Below are 11,401 nucleotides of genomic sequence, written 5' to 3'. Positions count from 1 at the left end.
GCAATTTTGCATATATATATATATATATATATACACACATCAAATAAACATTTCAGTGTTCAAATAATGCATACATTAATGGAGATTGGTTGCTTATCTCCAAAATTCACATCCATAAATATAATATACTATGCCAAACTTATCCAAAAAAATTATTGAAAGTCAAGTAGATCTTGTCTAAAAACATGGTAATTTTCGAATCCTGTCTCATTTCGTACTTATAGAGAAATATATCGATCAAAAACTAAACAAAAATAAAACTCCAAATCCTTATCCTCGCAAAAATACCACCATTATTATTATTATTATTCAATGATTTGATGTGGCAGCGAACACAATGAAAATTCGAGGAAACAGTGACACATGAACTCCGTGTCAATCAAAGACAAACCCGAAAAACAAAGAAAATTGTTGGACCACAAATTTTTTTCCCATTTCTTACCATAATTGGGATGCTGTAAATTATGATCGGTGAAAAAAAAAATGGTGGGTCTGTGTGTATATAAGTGATGGTTAATTACTTACAGTCTGCTATGTTTTAGTCGTGACAAGACAGTCGTAAAATAATCTATATTCTTAGAACTACTAAGTTTCCGTTTGGGATCCATTTATTTTGTTAAAGTTAAAAATTTTTTGTTGAAAGTACTGTAGATAAAAGTAAAAATTAGCTGAAATAGTACAATGAGACATACAATTAGTATCAAAAAGTGTAATGAAACTTATAGTAACAAAAATAAGTTAGCAAAAATAATAGACGCGAGATGCATACTTAAAAAAAATAAAAAACAGAAAATCATTCCTAATCTACAAATCCATGTTGGGGGCAAAATCGTCAGGAAAAAAAAAAACAAGACCATTTGACTGTCAAAATGCCTATATAAACCTAGTCACTCACCCACTTCCCATGTCCATGCTTCACTCTCCAACGTTAAAATCTAGCTACAATGGGCAGTGTGGTTTTGTTTTTAACGTTAACATTGCTCGCCGTTAGTTCTTCCACCGTTAAGTCCTGCCCGCCGTCAGACCGGGCAGCACTGTTAGCTTTCAAAGCTGCCCTCCACGAGCCTTATCTGGGCATCTTCAATTCATGGACGGGTAGCGACTGTTGCCACAAGTGGTACGGCGTTAGTTGCGACTCGGAAACCCATCGGGTCGCAGATATAAACCTCCGTGGAGAGTCCGAAGACCCGATTTTCGAACGGGCTCACCGAACCGGGTACATGACCGGGTATATCTCACCCGCTATTTGCAAGCTCACGCGCCTCTCTTCTTTTACTGTCGCTGATTGGAAGGGAATTTCGGGCGAGATTCCGGATTGTATTACGTCGCTTCCTTTTCTCCGAATCTTGGATCTTATCGGAAACAAGATTTCGGGCGATATTCCGGCCGATATCGGGAGGCTGACGAGGCTCACTGTTCTCAACGTGGCCGATAATCTTATCTCCGGGGCAATCCCACCTTCTCTAACGAATATCTCCAGCTTGATGCACTTGGATCTCCGAAACAACAAACTTTGGGGCGAGATACCCCGAAATTTCGGCCGACTCAGAATGCTGAGCCGGGCTTTACTGAGCCGAAACCAGCTCTCCGGGCAAATCCCAAGTTCCATTTCGAAAATTTACCGTCTTGCAGATCTGGATCTCTCTCTGAATTCACTTTCCGGTCCGATACCGGACTCGCTCGGTCGAATGTCGGTTCTCGGAAATTTGAACCTGGATGGCAATAAAATTTCGGGTACCATACCGGCGAGTTTGCTCAACTCGAGGATAAGCAACTTAAACTTGAGCAAAAATGCGATCCAGGGTCAAATACCGGACGTTTTCGGACCGAGATCGTACTTTACCGCGCTGGATTTAGCGTATAATAATTTGAAGGGTCCGATACCGAAATCGATAATATCGGCTTCGTATGTCGGGCACTTGGATTTGAGCCATAACCACCTTTGTGGCCCAATACCTGCTGGGTCGCCGTTCAATCACCTCGAAGCGTCGTCGTTTGTTTATAATGATTGTCTTTGTGGGAAGCCATTAAAAGCTTGCTAGAAGGAAAAAAAAAGTGTTTCGGCCGAGATAGGATGAGTTTATCAGTGTCGGTAAAACCGAAATATCGTGATTTGTTTGTATTATGTAAGAGTAAAATTGATACTCCTATATATTATGTTTTTAATTTGTTGATTATAGTTTGTGTTTAACCATATATATATATGTTACATTGAGTAATGAAAAATTTAAGGTTTCAAATTTCATGCACGTAATTTGCATGGATGGAATTATGGGGTGAGGGCCAGCAAGTAATTTACAACTGTGGACAAAATTAATGTCAAATTCTTACTGGTCACGGACTTACGTGTACATGGTGACTTTCATATTGATGTGACCAAAAATAATGATGATGAATTATGACTCTGAAATGAGATTTAAGAATTTTGGTTTTAAGCTAAAAGTAAAGACACTATTGCTTTGGACTTTGTAGTTTGACGGTGAAAAGCAACCATGACAATTGTGGGAAAAATTAGAACAATTTGATGAAATGTGTGTGACATTGAAATCGTGAAGTTATTTCGGGCTACATTGTCGTTGCGGTATTGGTATAATCAATGTCACCGTCGGCATGGTCCTTTTCGACAATTGAAGGTGCACTTGTCGTTTTGATTATATTCATTGCATTTATATCTATACATTCTTGTTCTGACTTCTGATTAGCATATAATTGAAGCCCTCGATACTAGATGGTGATAACTAATAAGTATTAGCATCATATGAATGATCTTTTTTTTTTTTTTTTTTTTTTTTTTCTTTTGGTTAAAAGAAAATTTTATTAAAACACAAAAGCTACAAAGCCATATTAGGTATAGTTCTGGCACAGCACCTTACATAATACACATCAGCAGCATTAGAGTTAACAAAAGATGAAATTTCAGTCATTGGGGGATTGTTCATATGAATGATCTCTAGTTAGAACAAGTAAAATTTTTTTTTTTTTAACACTTCATTCAAATGGAAGAGAGTTTATTTAAGTAGCAAAAGAAATCATTTAAGTAGCTTAGACATTTTCAAAATTAAATGAAACCTCATTTTTCCTGAATTTTATTTTTCAAAAATATTTGTAAAAATTATAAAACATAATTTTGTCATATATTAAAACAATTATGATAATAATTTTTTTTTTAAAAATGAGATATGACTTGGGTCCAATGTGACGGTGCATTGGATTCCATACAATGCAAACACGTCACATGTTTGCATAGACTTATGTTTGCATTTTGTTAAATCTAGTGTACTAAAGCATTGAGCCTTAGTATAGTGTTGAGCCTTGTGTACTAGAGCATTAGGCCCTAGCCTTATAGTGGTTTACAAGTCCATGAATCACCTAATTAAGGTGGAAAAAAAGCTTTTAGGAATTAAGGGTGAACTGGCACATGATAATAATCATCATTGTAAGAGCAAATCCTATTGAAAAGCTCTTTTTGTGCAAGTTGGGCAGAGACAGAACACATGGGTGTGGGGATTTGGTAGCAGTTTCTCACAAATTTAAATAGGGAAAGACAACACACGTGAATGTACGTTTTACAATAAAAAGGGAAAGGGGTCCAACGGTGGAATGAAGAGCATTGCCACGTGCGGAAGACAGTCCATGTATAATGTATGAATATTATTAAAGTTTGGTAGCTGAAAGCAAACTATAACACATTACACGGACATCCATTTAGTCCCGTGATGTGATAAACAGAACAAACACATTACACGAGCATCCATTTAATACGATGTGATTGTCTTAAAGAGATTGCCTAACGATTTCTAGATAAATAGTACATGAGTAGTTCAAACTTCAAATAGCATATCATTTTATTGCATATCCATGGTGGATTGTGAAACCGTAATTTCAATATCTATGGGTTCTAATAAATGTTCTTTTCTTCGATTAAAAGTAAAGGTGTCAAATATGTGGGTTTGATGTGGGTTTGGGATGAGCATAATTAAGTTGGGTATATAAAATCCATTTACCTATTAAAATCCATTTAACTAATTGTTTTTAACTCAAATCCAATACAACCCAATTATTGGTATATAAAATTCATTTACCCATTAAAATCCATTTAACTAATTGTTTTTAACTCAAATCCAATACAATTCAATTATTATGGGTAAACCTCAACTCACCCAATTACCCAATTATCAAAATTACCAAAATGCCATTAAAGTGAAAACCCAACACTTTCATTTCATGCATTTTCCCTCTCTAACTTCTTCGAGAAAATTCCTTTCTCTGGTGCTTCCCTCTCTCTCTCTAGAGTTTACTGGTTTGTTTGCGTACTTGGCTCCGCTGAACAAAAAGGCAAAAAAGCCGTTGATCTCTCTGGCGGTTCAATCTCATCCAAGAAAGTTCAAGACAATTACAAGCAATACTGGTCCTTCTCCCGCCGCCCAAAAGAGATTGAAACCGCTGAGAAAGTCCCAAACTTTGTCGACACTTTCTACAACTTAGTCACCGATATTTACGAGTGGGGTTGGGGCCAGTCCTTCCTTTTCTCACCGTCGATCGTCGGAAAGTCCAACCACGAGGCCACACGCATCCACGAAGAAATGACCGTCGATTTGATTGACGTGAAGCCCAAAGATCAAGTCCTCGACGTTGAGTGCAGAGTCGGTGGGCGCATGCTAGCCATCGCAGCCCACTTGCGCACGAAGGTCATGGGCATCCCAATCAATGATTACCAAGGGAATTGAGCCCATATTCACAACAAGAATGCCAGGCTCGACTTACTCTGCGAGGTTGTGTGCGGGAACTTCCAAGAGATGCCATTCTCAGACAACAGCTTCGGCGACACGTACTCGATTGAGGCCACATGCCACGTGCTGAAGCTCGAGGAGGTCTACACTGAGATCTTCAGGGTTTTGAAGCTCGGATCTATGTACATGTCCAGCAAAGGGTCTCTGTACTGTGTTTGTTGTGCCTCATTGTTCTCTGTGAGAGCTAGAGAGAGAAAGAGAGAGAGAGAGTGCAAGCGAGAGAGAGAAAGAGAGAGAGAGCAAGCGAGAGAGAGAAGTGTTTGGAGGCTGAGAAAATGAAGGAAAATGAAAACCATGAAACACTGAAACGTCTGAGGGATATTTTTATTTATTTATTTTTTTTATGGGAAGGTCTGTGTTGAATTTGAGTATATTGTTTTTGGGTTAATGGGCCTCATTGGGTTTTAGTTAAAACTCAATAATCACTAGGTTTAATTGGATTGATACCCATTTAACCCAACTAATAATTGGATAGGTTGAGGTTCAATTAGAGTGGATGTGTTTGGGTGAGTAAATGGATTTGGGCTTAAAATCTCTCAGTCATCAATCCCTCAAATTATTGGGTTTTTAGGTTTCAACTATGGATGGGTATCAGAAAAAGAAAAAAGCTATGGATGATAAAATAATCCACACTTCAACCTTTATATCCTTGTCCACTTCAATATAGATATTGTTAAATCACAATTTGTGTCAAACTTCAAGGGCCAAAATGGTTATCCAGTTCTTAGATCATTATGCTATCAACAAAATTTTAATGACCAAAAAACACAAATCAAAGTTTGGCTGAAATTGTTCAATGAGGGATAATAATAAACTTTTTTTTTTAAATAAGTTTATTGATATCAAAAAAGGGGAACACCCTAGTACACAGGGAGTGTACGAGGGGTCAAATAATCAAGAACACAAATTACAAGAATCTAGGAAATAATAATAATAAACTTTTCATTTATGTTTTGGAACAATTTAGTCACATAAAATGCATCTTATTAGGAATCACGAAATTCATACCAGAATGGTTACATAATAAAAAGTAAAAATGAATATCATACAAACAATGCTGCAAAATTAATAGATGCGATCAAGGAACAATCTAGAAATGGACCAAAAATACAAAAATTGATTGGCTTACAATTCATTAAATCAACTCTCTGCTGCTCAAATGTTAATGTTTCGACAATCAGAAACATATCCAAAATTCTAAGTAAAACAGATATAAAATAAATGAGTTACCAAAAAATTAGGCAACAATGTTACTGCTCAATCATCTCCTTCAATGACCTTCGTACACAATCCCTTCAAACCCTCTGGTGGAATCTCAGTGACAGTGACTAGTGAATTCAGCTCCTCCTTGGCATCCTCTTCATCATTTCTTTTCCGGGCAATGTGAACACGAATCCTCCTAGGCACACTTTGGATCCCATGGCTCCATATTAGCTTGTTAAGCTTCACATCCACCCTGACATCTGTTGTTCCCATAGCCTTCTGGGCAAACTTCCTAATCTCCTTTATGGCCTTTGGAGCCTTCTTTTTGAATGTGCTACAAATAAAAATGACAAACACCCCCAGGGTTTTAATTTCTAAAGTAAAATTGCACTTTTAGGAAATCAGAAGAAACTAAAAATATAGATGAAGTAGTCAGAAATTTAAAATTTGCTGTCTCAAATCCTGATCAGACAGAAAGAACTTGATGGCTATGTATCATCCATATAATCCAAATTACAACACTAAAAATCAGGATTTTGAAACCATAGAAAGGTATTGAAAGGCCCTTAAATTACATCATAAACAGCACTTGATGTTATTGAATGTAAACCTAGCAATTCTTCCCTGTTGAACTCAGTTAGAATGAATATCATCAAAAGAAGTTGGGGTAAGTATCAAAACAAGGACTACCATTGATTGATACTTTAAACTTCCATTTCGCAAGCTAATCCATTCCAAGAACACAAGGACACTCCAAAATTTTATGGTATCAGGTATCCCTTCCATGTAGATGGATTAAATGGATTCAGCTCATGATTTAGAAATGCATTGGGCAAATCATTCTGTCTACTCAGAGTACATTAGCATTTTCCCAACTCATTCTGTCTACTCAACGTACATTAGCATTTTCCCAACTCATTCCTTTAATATACTTTAGCATTCCCCAATGGTTATTTGTTTCAAATGATTGTTGTGTAGTTGCCATCAGCCATTATAGGCACATGATAGAATTAAAAAAAAGATCCCATTTACTATGTACCTTAGAAAGTACAAACCCATCATCTAAAATGTCCATTATACAAAACTGTACGAGTCACCCAATTACAGCAATGTCCCCATTTACAAAAATGGACTTGACTTTTACCTAAAGTTGTGCATAAAACATAATGGGTTCCTTCAACTTCAAAATGGCATCTAAACCTACACTAAATTCGAAAGAAAACATGTACCTATCTTCTCTAATAAGCAAGAAGTAACTAAATTATAAAATGCCACCAAAAAAGAACAAACACAAAGATAGCTACACAACAACCAATGTCTTAGCTATTAGTTTAAAAACATTGCAAAACAAAATCACAGAATACCAAACCAAAATCCAAAATTGCATACAAAACATGTCCTTTGCTCAATTTTAGAGATCCAAACAAAACCCCAATCACTCATTTTCAGCTTAAAACCTAAGCCCAGTCAAAATTCTCCATTTTTTCATTTTTTTTTTCCCATGGGTTCAAATGTGTTACAGATCTATGTATGTCATTCACGATAAATATGGAGGACAAAAACGGAAGTAAAAAAAAAAAGTTTCCCAAACGAAATTCAAAGCGTGTACCATCCATGAAGGCGCTTGTGGAGATTGATAGTGTACTCTCGGCTGACGACCTCCTCTTTTCTTGTCTTTTCCACCATTGTTGCTGGTTCTGAAGCTTTTGCAGCTGAAACAAACCCTAAAACCCTAATTTGGTGAAACTGTAAACCCTAGTTGAGAACAGAGGCGTTGAAACAAAATATATATGTAGTGGTGGGCTTGTGGTCTAAAATGCATTAGGTGGGCTTTTACTAGGGAAAGCGCTCGGTGGGCTGATTAGTAATTTGCTCTTTTTAGACTACTATTGGGCTGGGCCTGGCCTGTAGTGACAATTTGGGGTGGCTATTTGTAATTTCATACTTATCGGGGCTGATTTGGCAAAAATAATGCAAGTGTCAATTTGGGGTGGATTTGGTTGGCAATTTGAGAAAGAAAAGGTATTTGTTTTGACAAGGCATGTTTAGTAGAGGAGTTTGAGTAGTATTATTTCGGTATTTTTGATATACGTGTAAATGAAAAAGTGTGAAAAAGTGTGTAATATTGTTTAAAATATGAAAATGTGTGTAATATTGTTTAAAATATGAAAATGTGTGTAATATTGTTTAAAATATGAAAATGTGTGTTAGAACTTACCTTCCAAGCAGGGCCTATAACATGTTTGGAAAATGAATAATTTTACATAAATTATCTTATTTTCTAATGTTTAGTAACAATTTTAAAATGAGTTGAAAAATTATTGTGGCAGGAAAAAAGCAAAACAACGACTTGGCATTAATTAATATGTTTGCTATTTACTATCACAATTAATTTCTTTAGAAATGGAGTGTCAAGTCTACCTTTAAATATGCACTACAAGATCATGAAGGACTTTGTCAAAACACCAGAGTGGGGTACTATCATTCTCATTAATATTCAACTTGGAAATTAGATTAAAAATAAGTTAAGTGCTTGTCCTCAGGTTTGGCCTGAGGAAGGTGCTATAGAATAGATGAACTATATCTACCCTTTTCTTTTCTCTCTCTCTTTGATGTTCTATTTTGCCTTATATAATCAGCTTGAATGCATTTGGATGTTACACTTGCAGGGTTAGGATCACATTCCTTGGATTCTTATTCCATCATAAACATACCAGTAAATTTTACACTAAAATCTTAACTGTGCCACCATTGTTCACGGTCACTTCCTCATCAATATGGCCAAAAAAGTAATTTTGTATTTAATACGAAAGAGATGACTTCTATGCCCTTCCTTCTTTCCCTTTTGGGTGGTTTAAGTCCATACCCTTTATACCACTGATGCTCGTCCCTCCAAGGTCTGGAGTATGTCCTCAAAATCCTCACCAAATGAGTTATCCTAACCTCTTTTCAAGTCTTGAGATCTTCGTCCTAAATCATTTTATGAATTTTAAATCATTTTATGGATTTTAACTCCTCGAAAATAACCTTGGCCACTTGTTTAACTATTTTGGATCTTCGCCCCCCACAATTATCTTTTAACTTTCTTTCCTTTATTTAGTTTTATAGTTTTATGTCACTATTAAAAAACAACATCTTTGGAACAAGTTGAATGATTTGGATGTTAAAGAGGAGACTTAACCATTAACAGCTGAGGAAAAGTTAGAACAAATTGATCTCCGTACCGAGATTGAAAAGTTCACTTTTTTAGAAGAGGTTAGTTGGAGGCAAAAGTCTAGGGTGCTGCATTTGAGGGAGGGGGGGGGGGTGCTAATACTAAATTTTTCCATAGAATGGCTACTTCTCATAGAAGAAATAATGGTATTGAGAGCCTTATGGTTGATGGAATCTTGTCTTCAGATCAAGGAATGATTGTTGATTGTATTACTCAATTTTTTATGAAATTATAATCTGAGGAGCAAGTTGATAGACCGTTTCCAGAAGTCTTGGCATTTCCTAGGATTTCTGGTGATAATGCAGATTGGCTAGATAGACCCTTTGATGAGGTAGAAATTTTTGAGGTCATACAGAATTTTAATGGTGACAAATCGCCTGGACCAGATGGGTTTCCAATGGCTTTTTTCCAAGCTTGCTGAGGTATTCTCAAAACTGATCTTATAGCTGTTTTTCATCATTTTTTTGCTAAAGGTCGGTTTGAGAAGAGTTTGAATGCAACTTTTATCACCCTCATACCTAAAAAAAAATGAAGCAATTGAAGTTAAGGATTTTCGCCTCATTAGTCTTGTTGGGGGGGGGGGGGGTTTATAAAATCATTGCTAAGGTCTTAGCCAACAGACTTCGCACAGTCATAGAAGATATAATTTCAGCTTCACAGAATGCTTTTGTAAGGAACCGGCAGATTCTTGACCCTGTACTTATTGCTAATGAATGTCTTGATAGTAGATTGAAAACTGGGTTGCCAAGGCTGCTTTGTAAATTAGATGTTGAGAAGGCCTTTGATCATGTGAATTGGGGATTTCTTATGCAGTTACTAGAAAAGGGTGGGTTCTCTGCTAAATGGCAGCAATGGATATTCTTTTGCATATCTACAGTTCGTTTCTCTACTCTAATAAATGGCTCTTCTTGTGGGTTTTTTGAGAGTTCCAGGGGGTTGAGAAAAGGTGACCCATTATCCCCTTTGCTATTTATATTGGTTATGGAAGCCCTTGGAAGAATGTTGGATAAAGCTGTTCATGATGGTCACATGTCAGGCTTTTGTGTGGGTCGTGAAGAAGGAATATCATTGGCGGTGTCTCATCTTCTCTTTGCGGATGACACTTTGATTTTTTGTAGTGCTGATTTAGATCAGGTTCTATTTCTCCGTATAATACTCATTTGGTTTGAGGCGGTCTCTGGTCTAAAGATAAATTTGGGTAAATCAGAGTTGGTTCCTGTGGGTATGGTGGATAATTTGGATTTATTGTTGATTGTACTCGGCTGTAAACAAGGTACTCTTCCAATGAAGTATTTGGGTCTTCCTTTGGGTGCTAAATTCAAGGATAAGGCAATATGGAACCCAATTCTGGAGAAGATAGAACGGAGATTAGCAGGATGGAAACGTTTGTACTTATCAAAGGGAGGTAGAGTCACTTTAATTAAAAGCACTTTATCTAATTTACCCACTTATTTCCTATCTCTATTTCCTATTCCTGCAACTGTGGCTAATCGAATTGAGAATCTTTAGAGAAATTTCTTATGGGGTGCATTGGAGATGAACCAAAATTCCATTTGGTTAAATGGGCTACTGTTTGTAGCCCTATTGCATCGGGTGGCTTAGGGATAAGGAAGGTAAGACTTTTTAATGAAACTTTGCTTGGGAAGTGGCTATGGAGATTTGGGATGGAGAGGGATGCCCTTTGGAGGAAAGTGATAGAGGTGAAATATGGCAGTGAATAGGGTGGCTGGTGTACTAGGCTTATTAATGGTCCATATGGTGTTGGCTTGTGGAAATATATTACTAAGGGATGGCCTTCTTTTTCTTGCCACATTCTATATGATATTGGGGATGGGTCTAAGGCGAAATTTTGGCAAGACCATTGGTGTGGTGAGACTTCTCTGGTAGTCAGTTATCCTGAATTGTTTAGAGTTTGTCGAGATAAGGAGGCTAGTGTGGCTGAGCTTATCAAGCTTGATAATGGAGTCCTTTTTTGGGATGTGAGTTTCTTTAGGGGTGCACATGCTCGGGAATTAGAGGCACTGGCTGGTTTCATGGATACCATTTATGGTGCTTCGGTGAAACGGTTTGGTGAGGATAAGATGTGCTGAAAACTTGATAGAAAGAAGGGCTTCTTGGTTAAAGACTATCATAGTCTCTTATTGGGCTCTAATGACTATTACTTTCCTTGGAAAAGTATTTGGAAACAGAAAAT

General features: G+C 36.8%; 3 protein-coding genes across 4 annotated transcripts; 2 read left to right on the top strand and 1 right to left on the bottom strand.

Moving 5' to 3' along the window:
- Nucleotides 1-885: 885 nt before the first annotated feature.
- On the top strand, nt 886-2,179 carry LOC112028048 (DNA damage-repair/toleration protein DRT100). Its single transcript, XM_024060698.2, has one exon. The coding sequence runs from the start codon at nt 945-947 to the stop codon at nt 2,040-2,042; it is 1,098 nt and encodes a 365-aa protein (XP_023916466.1). The 5' UTR covers nt 886-944; the 3' UTR covers nt 2,043-2,179.
- Nucleotides 2,180-6,047: 3,868 nt separating this feature from the next.
- Nucleotides 6,048-7,679, bottom strand: LOC112028054 (large ribosomal subunit protein eL31). Of its 2 annotated transcripts, XM_024060707.1 has the most exons (3): nt 7,603-7,679; nt 6,240-6,327; nt 6,048-6,137 (listed from the first exon to the last, which is right to left on the bottom strand). In XM_024060707.1, the coding sequence occupies exons 1-3, from the start codon at nt 7,677-7,679 to the stop codon at nt 6,048-6,050; spliced, it is 255 nt and encodes an 84-aa protein (XP_023916475.1). The 2 variants fall into 2 exon arrangements, with proteins under 2 accessions (XP_023916475.1, XP_023916474.1); XM_024060706.2 differs by having other exon boundaries at nt 6,048-6,327.
- Nucleotides 7,680-9,325: 1,646 nt separating this feature from the next.
- Nucleotides 9,326-11,297, top strand: LOC112028013 (uncharacterized). The gene is made up of 5 exons (XM_024060648.1): nt 9,326-9,413; nt 9,513-9,597; nt 9,882-10,612; nt 10,717-10,820; nt 10,995-11,297. The coding sequence occupies exons 1-5, from the start codon at nt 9,326-9,328 to the stop codon at nt 11,295-11,297; spliced, it is 1,311 nt and encodes a 436-aa protein (XP_023916416.1).
- Nucleotides 11,298-11,401: the final 104 nt, after the last annotated feature.

Source organism: Quercus suber, unplaced genomic scaffold (genome assembly GCF_002906115.3).
Source record: "Quercus suber isolate HL8 unplaced genomic scaffold, Cork oak 2.0 scaffold_19, whole genome shotgun sequence".
Taxonomy (NCBI): Eukaryota; Viridiplantae; Streptophyta; class Magnoliopsida; order Fagales; family Fagaceae; genus Quercus; species Quercus suber.
The sequence above is the reverse complement of the archived record's forward strand: the minus strand, read 5'-3'. Positions and strand labels throughout refer to the sequence as shown.

Excerpts from the sequence above, each read along its gene's own strand:
- LOC112028048 (XM_024060698.2), top strand. The coding sequence starts at position 945 with ATGGGCAGTGTGGTTTTGTTTTTAACGTTAACATTGCTCGCCGTTAGT.
- LOC112028054 (XM_024060706.2), bottom strand. The coding sequence starts at position 7,679 with ATGGTGGAAAAGACAAGAAAAGAGGAGGTCGTCAGCCGAGAGTACACT. Across the intron at positions 6,328-7,602 it reads CACAAGCGCCTTCATGGATG|CACATTCAAAAAGAAGGCTC; the intron begins GTACACGCTTTG and ends TTTTATTTGTAG.
- LOC112028013 (XM_024060648.1), top strand. The coding sequence starts at position 9,326 with ATGGCTACTTCTCATAGAAGAAATAATGGTATTGAGAGCCTTATGGTT. Across the intron at positions 9,598-9,881 it reads AAATCGCCTGGACCAGATGG|GAACCGGCAGATTCTTGACC; the intron begins GTTTCCAATGGC and ends TGCTTTTGTAAG. Across the intron at positions 10,821-10,994 it reads GTGGCTTAGGGATAAGGAAG|GGATGGCCTTCTTTTTCTTG; the intron begins GTAAGACTTTTT and ends TATATTACTAAG.